Here is an 8,165-nt window from a genome sequence, read left to right on the forward strand (position 1 = left end):
AAATTGATTCTAAATTTCTTCTTTTACTTGAATATGGGATTACAACACAAAATGCCTTTACCCAGGGGAAGTTAAATGGATGAATGAAGAAGCTTAATCTCAGGGTCTTAACAAAACTTAATTGGGAAAATTGTATTAAAGTCCTAATGCTAATGTAAAATGACTACATTAGTGTTCTAAAACATTTATGCTGGATGCATGGATGGTTCAGTCAATTAAGCATCTGATTTTGGCTCAGCCATGATCTCAGGGTTCATGATCTTGAGCCCCACGTCAGGTGAGCCCCACTTCTCTCTCCCACCTCTCTCTCTCTCTCTCTCTCTCTCTGCCCCTCATGGGATTCTCTCTTTGCCCCTTGCTCACTTGTGCTTTTTCTCCCTACCTCAAAAACAAATTAATTAAATTAATATAGTATAATATGATATAAAAAATAAACACATTATGTTCTTATAATTCTGTGAATCAGAAGCTGAAGTCGTTCTCATTGGGCTAATATGAAGATGTTTGCAAGGCTTGGTTCCTTCCGGAAACTACAGGGAAGAATCTGTTTACTTTTCTATTCCAAGCTTATATTATACTGCAAAAAGTATCTATAAAAATAGATCTACCCTATGACCCAGCAATAGCACTGCTAGGAATTTAGCCAAGGGATCCAGGAGTGCTGATACATAGGGGCACTTGTACCCCAATGTTTATAGTGGCACTTTCAACAATAGCCAAATGATGGAAAGAGCCTAAATGTCCATCAACTGACGAATGGATAAAGAAATTGTGGTTTATATACACAATGGAATCCTACTTGGCAATGAGAAAGAATGAAATCTGGCCTTTTGTAGCAACGTGGATGGAACTGGAGAGTGTGATGCTAAGTGAAATAAGTCCTACAGAGAAAGACAGATACCATATGTTTTCACTCTTATGTGGATCCTGAGAAACTTAACAGAAGACTATGAGGGAGGGGAAGGGAAAAAAAAGTTAGAGAAGGAGGGAGCAAACCATAAGAGACTCTTAAAAACTGAGAACAAACTGAGGGTTGATGGGGGGTGGGAGGGGGGTGGTAGGTGATGGGCATTGAGGAGGGCACCTGTTGGGATGAGCCCTGGGTATTGTATGGAAACCAATTTGGCAATAAATTTCATATTAAAAAAAAGTATCTAAACATATGCCATACAACTAACAAAAGCTTCACAAAGAGGGGCTAAAGAGCAGCTCTTAACTTGTGACATAGTATGAAATTCCTAAATGTTTGGCAAATGTGTCATGAAGCTGAGGTATGTAGTGCTTGGGGTTTATATCAAGGAACTTAGTTGCCCTCCTTGTTGAAAAGGAAAACAGGAATGTTCTATAGATGGCAGGGCTGTGTCTCCACCACAAGAGGTACATGGTCTAATATATATTCCAAGGCGACTTTTGTAACACAGAGGTCACAACTCAATCAGCACGTGGTATTTTGGAGGTCCAAGGAGTGTAATCCAGACATATTGCTAGTCCTAGACTTTGGGGAAATGCCGAAATCAGGCTTGGGGTAAGGTGCTGGGAGGTCTGTACTCTGGGAGCAGCGGTGTGCACAAGGAAGGATTAATCAACCCCGGATATGCGTGGTTATAACCTGGTCTATTGGGAAGACAATCTACAGGAAAACTTTCCCTTGTGTCCACACCAGTGTCCCCCAGGAAATCATGTGCTGTAGGTCAGAGGAGTGGGAGGGAAACGTGCCCTCTCAACAGAAGAGGAAACTGTAAGTATCTCCTGTGTGAAGTCCCTCTGCTTGTACCACCTGATGGGACCTGGTTGTTGCTTCTGGAGTCTGAAGCTTGGCTGGGAGACTCATGCTAGCCTCCTTCCTCCTGTCTTGTGTGGGGACAGAGTTTGGCCGCCACCAATAACCAACCATCCTGGGGAAATTCAGACTGCCGCATGGGCACATCTCCCTCAAGGCTCCCATCCAGGTGAGACTGGTGATTTTATTTATTCTTGGGAAGCTTATTCATTGAAATCCAGGTACCATTTTACATTGTTTAGGGGAATGATAATGGATCCGGATGTCTTGAGTTAGAGCCACTCCGAGCTTAATTGTTGGGGTGAGGGTTGAGAACTCATGGAAAGAACACAGCCCAGAGAGCAATGATTTGGGGTGTGTGTGTGTGTGTGTGTGCACCTTGTGGAATGGGATACGTACACAGAGCAGAGGTATATGGTCTAATATATTCCAAGATGACTCTTGTAACACAGAGGCCAGAAATCAACACATGGTATTCAGTAGGAGCTCTATGTCAATTTAAAGGATGCCTTTGCAAGTAGATTCTAAAATACAAGAAATATATAGTGTGGGTGAGTGACTCCTTTCTCTTGAAGGGGAACCAGCAACGAGGCCACCTATTTCTTTGAAATTGCCTGGCACGATCTCTGATCATTTTCCTGCTCATTCCCCTTCCCAAACATGCTTCCTGTTTTGGACCCAAATAGCTCGAAGTAGGATCATCCTCGGGGTCTTAGCAGAGGCCATTCCCTCTGCCAGCACACACTTCCCCAGACAGGCTCTGGGCTCCTGCTTTCCTTTCCTTGAGGTCTCTGTTCTAAGGTCACCTGTTCACCGCTCTTGAAAAAACACCAATTACAAAGTAACCCTCGTCACCACACTCTTCTTTACACTGACACTGGTTTCCTCAAAGTTCTTAACACCTTCTGATGTCTTATTAATATTTTTATTTGTTTCTAATCACTCTCCTTCATTAGATTATAGTGGCTTTTGGTTTTCAGTATCCCGTGCTCATGGCCTAGACAATGCCTGGAACATATTTGACACTCAGTATATATTCCTCCAATGCAGGAAAGATATTCTTAGTAAAAGAGTAAAATGCAAGACCTCTGTTGGGGAATGCGGAGAATGAGACCAAAATGCCTAATCAGAGATGCAATGAGAGGGAATCCTTTCAAGGGGATAATCCATACACAAGACAATGAAATTAACTTCTTGACTGCACAATATAAATTGGACCCTTTCAACTATGTGAGAAATGCCTTCAGGTGAAAATTGATGATATCTCTTTCCTCTTTCTGGGGCCAGTTCAACCTCATGGAACCAGGAAATGATACACGACTATTAGAATTTCTGCTTCTGGGATTTTCAGAGGGACCAGAACTTCAGCCCCTCATATTTGGGCTTTTCCTCTCCATGTACCTGATCACTGTGTTTGGCAACCTGCTCATCCTCCTGGCCGTCAGCTCTGACTCCTGCCTCCACACGCCCATGTACTTCTTCCTGGCCAACCTGTCCTTTGTAGACATCTGCATCACCTCCACAATCATCCCGAAGATGCTGGTGAACATCCAGACTCAGAGTAAAGTTATAACCTATGACGACTGCATCACACAGATGGACTTTTTCTTAATCTTTTCAGTGTTGGACATGTATCTCCTGACCATGATGGCCTATGACAGGTTTGTGGCCATCTGTCACCCCCTGCACTACACAGTCATGATGAAACCCCAGCTCTGTGGACTGCTGGTTCTGGTGTCCTGGATCATGAGTGTCCTGCATTCCTTGTTACAAACCTTAATGGTGTTGCAGCTGTCCTTCTGTACAGAGGTAGAAATTCCCCACTTTTTTTGTGAACTCAATCAGATGACCCAACTGGCTTGTTCTGACACCTTTTTTAATAACTTGGTGATGTATCTTGCAGCTATGCTGCTGGGTGGTGGTCCCTTCATTGGGATCCTTTACTCTTACTCCAAGATAGCTTTCTGCATACAGAGAATCTCATCAGCTCAGGGCAAGTATAAAGCGTTTTCCACTTGTGCATCTCACCTCTCCGTTGTCTCTCTATTTTATTGTACTGGTCTGGGAGTGTACCTCAGCTCTGCTGCCACCCAGAGCTCCCACTCAAGTGCCACAGCCTCGGTGATGTACACGGTGGTCACACCCATGCTGAACCCCTTCATCTACAGCCTGAGGAACAGAGACATAAAGGAGGCTCTGAGGAGATTCTCTGGGATGGCAGCTATAAAAGTTCCAATTGTCCTGGGGTTGAAGAATTTCCCATGATTGCAGGCCTCATGGTCTTAAACGGATAAGTTGTGTGTGTGTGTGTGTGTGTGTGTGTGTGTGTGTGTGTGTTTAAAGCAAATTGTGGGTATAGAGAATGCTTCTTTCATTTATTTCCTGGAATTTTTATTTTTTCAACTACTCAGTACAATTTACTTACTTATTTAAAAAACTTTTTTTTTTTTTACCTTTCTCTGATATGCAATCATTATTCCTTCATTTTCTTCCTTTATTTCTACCAATCACTGAGCATGGAATGTTTTTCCATTTCTTTTTGTCTTCTTCAATTTCTTTCGTAAACCTTCTATTCAGTGTACAGATCTTTTACCTTTATTTGTAAATTGATTCCCAACCTGTGATATGGAAAACTTAGGAATTCCCATTTATCTAATGGAACTGCTTGGATTTCTTAAGAATAATTTATTCCCAAATGACAAAAATTACCCCATTTAATACGTCTTTAGTTTTCCGAAAAGAATATTCATTTGTTACCGCTCTGATGGAAAAAATTCAGTTTGATCAGTAGTTCATTTCTATTCTATTCTGTTTTATTCTATTCTATTCTAAATCTGACACCACAGTTTTTCACTTTGTGTCTGTCATTCTTTTGTATATCACTACAATAACTGTTCTTCCTGATGAACAGATAAGTGTGTTTTATAAGAGACCATTAGCTTTTTTCTCCGAATTAGGATCCTGTTCTCTTCTCAGGCTCTATGTCCCCAGTGCTTACATTAGTCACTTGCAAAACTGATTATCAAGAACTTGTCTACCAGTGGAGTCTACACGGAAACAGAAATTCAAAAAAGTAGAATGACTTAATACGGCCTTGGAGTCAAAGATGACCTCGACTATGATAAAGCAAATTTTAAATTCTCCTTTGTATTACTATGCTCTACATTTCTTCTCAAGCTGTACATCTCTCTATCAAGTATGGAATAGCAGTGGCAGTGTTTAAGGGGATTTATTCGCTGGGGTGAATGATTGGTTACTTATTGCTGTCAAAAGACTTATAAATAAAAACAATAAAATGGTCCTGAAAGAAATTAAAGAATACATAAATAAATGGGATGGCCTCCTGTGCTCGTGCTTGGAAGATTTTTTATTTAATTTTAGGATGGTTTTAAAAATGTTTTCCAAGCATACCCCATTTTTGTTATTTTCAAATTATCATTGAATCTGTAGATCTTTGGGTAGAATTGCCATCTTAACAACTTTAATTCTAATTTAAATTTCTCCTAACAAAGGACCACAGCTTTGCTCTCAGTCTGGGCTCCACATCCAGGACCAGCGGCATCAAACCCACCAGGGAGCTTGTTAGAGAAGCAGGGTCCTCGGGGCCCCTGGAGACCTGAGGAATCAGAATTTGCGTTTCAACTACAGTCCCTGGTGAATTGTGTGCACAGTGGAGAAACCTTAGTGTGGAACAGGTTTCCTCACCTTCTCGCCATTGACCCTTGGAGCTGGATAACTATTTTTGTCGAGTGCTGTCCTGTGGCTGATGGTATTCAGAAGCACCTCTTCAGACATGGACAGAAATCCCAAGAGCAACTCTGGTTGGGAACCACTTCCCAGAGTTTCAGAACCGGAAACATCCCGACATCATTCCAATTAAGACTACATGCTGATTGGTTTGTGCCTTTGAGCAGAACATTGAATTCCTCTGAGCCCATTTCTACAATAGCGAATACAGCTCATGAAAGTACTACATAATAGATTATACTTTTGTAAAAATTAAACCATAGAATCCCTTTAGGGTGCTAAGCTAGTCTATGCTGCAGAAAATCGAAATGTATCTCTTATAATTAATAAACACTTCATTATGAGGGAAAAATGACAGTTTGTAACTTGTGATCTAATAATGAAATTCCTAATTGTTTCTGCTAAACTATTACACAACCAAAGAGGTTAGTACCCCAACTTTTTAAATTTTATTTACTGAAATTCAAGGATCCAAGAAGCTCAGAGGGTCCCCGAGGGACTGTGATGAACAGTAACCTCCTCGTTTCTGGCAGCTTTTCACCCGACCACCTCCCCCGATGCCCAGCAAAAACTATGTGAGAACACATTTACCTCCCCCCAAAGATGAATGTGCCAATATCTTCCTAATGTCAAACACCTTACATATGGCAGGGCCAAGGGAAAAAATGAGCAAGAGGATAAGCCAACACTTCACAAAAGGAAGCACACACGATTGGCTGCCAGGTGCGCAGTTACAAGGTCAACCACGGAAGACTTCGCTTTCATGTGCCTCTCGCATCATTACTTGGGCAATTCGTCTTCATGGGGGCTGACAGCAGGTGAGGGCAGCCCTGTTATCCCTTTCGCTTTTTAATGTTTATTTCTTTCAGAGAGAGAGAGAGAGAGAGAGCACAAGCAGGGGAGGGAGGGTGAGAGAGAGAGAGCACAAAGCAGGGGAGGGACAGAGAGAGTCCCAAGCAGCCTCCATGCTGTGGGCACAGAGCCCAACATGGGGCTGGATCTCACGAACGGTGAGATCTGAGCTGAGCCGAAACCAAGAAGAGGTCTCTTAACCCACTGAGCCACCCAGGCGCTCGTCTCCCTTCCCTATGTGACGTCCTCTCATTGATACTCTTGGACTCTGGGTATTGGTCTCTTTTTCACAAACCCAAGGGGCACCTCGAATCCTCATTCTGTATGTCAGCCAGTGGACAGAGGCTTCCCCAGACCATGCTCTGTAAATGCTCCCGACATCACGACAGTCCAGTTTTGTACCAAATAACTTGTTTCACATGATTATGCTTGACTGCATGATGCCATCCGTACATTTATATTTTTGTTCTCTGTCCTTGGTGCTACACAGAAACAGAAGCTGGTGAAGGGATTTCACCTTCTTTGTTCACTTTTGTTTTTGTCACAAATGTGTGTGAATATATGGTTAGTATGAAAACCCCAAGGATATGAAAAATTATAGATTTTAAAAAATAAAGGGAAAATGAAACCAGGTTAAAATGACTAGTTTCCAAACAACTGTCCACAGCAAAATTATGAGAAAACTAAAAACTAACTGAAATTGGCTATAAAAAAGAAACTGTTAATGATATCAACATGGATTCATAACTAAATTGTCAATGGCCTACACGCGAAAAAATGTAATATATAATGTTCCTACAATGCTCAGTTTGTATTTGTGGGATGACTCAGAAATTAGGTCTCAAAGTATAAGGACATTGACCATATGGCAAGGTTGCATTTCATTTCATTGGAAAAGGTTGAATTGTAAATAACATCCAGAATAAAGGGATGTCTACACTAATACTGGCATCAATGGATATCTATCTGGAAGAATATGAAACTGGTCCTCTCCCGCAGACACGTTACCAACATCAGAGGGATTGTGACCTCAGTGTAAGTGTAACCATACAATATAGCAGAACGTCAAGGAAACTACATACAACATTCACAGGTGAGCAAACCCACTAAATAAAGCCATAATCTCAGAAGTAAGAAGATAGATTTATTTAAATAAAATTAAAAAATTTTATGATCAAAATATGTTGCAAAAATCAATTGAGAAACAATGATCTCAGGAAATCGTTTGAAATGTTGATAATGTTTTAAAAATAAAAGAGAGCGAGAGAAAAAATAACCTATGGGCATATAACAATAATAAAACCAATCAGAATGGTCATCAAACATATGACCTTGGCTGAAACTGAGGGATGGTTTAGGAAAATAACAAGAATTGTCTCTTTCACCCAGCAGCCTGGAAAAAAACTTACAGGACTGTTACACTGTTTGTGCTTGAAACTTTCAAATAGGAGCCAAAGGGTTATTCTGAATTTGTTGGCATAAGAGTAAGTGTTACAAGGTTGAAGGCAGAACCTGAAAGTGACTGTATTACAGATACTGACATTCTTTCACCAGGAGTTTCCCAGTCTCTGCACCCATCCTGCCCAGAGCCTGCCCTGTGGTGAGGAGTGTCCTGTGCCCTGTAAGATGTTCACAGCATCCCTGACCTCTGTGCACCCCTCTCCAGTGTGACAGACAAAGTGTCTCCAGACATTGATCAATGTCCCCTGGGGGACAAAATTATACTCCATTAGAAACACGCAGTGAATTTAACAATCTCAACATATTTTTTCTAGCATGGCCATAA

General features: G+C 41.4%; 1 protein-coding gene across 1 annotated transcript; it reads left to right on the forward strand.

The window, feature by feature from the left end:
* Positions 1–3,076: 3,076 nt before the first annotated feature.
* Positions 3,077–4,045, forward strand: LOC102961223 (putative olfactory receptor 7A2). Its single transcript, XM_007088981.2, has one exon. It carries the CDS (start codon positions 3,077–3,079, stop codon positions 4,043–4,045), a length of 969 nt encoding a protein of 322 aa, XP_007089043.2.
* The last annotated feature ends 4,120 nt before the right edge of the window (positions 4,046–8,165 follow it).

The sequence above is a fragment of the Panthera tigris genome, chromosome A2, assembly GCF_018350195.1.
Source record: "Panthera tigris isolate Pti1 chromosome A2, P.tigris_Pti1_mat1.1, whole genome shotgun sequence".
Classification (NCBI taxonomy): Eukaryota; Metazoa; Chordata; class Mammalia; order Carnivora; family Felidae; genus Panthera; species Panthera tigris.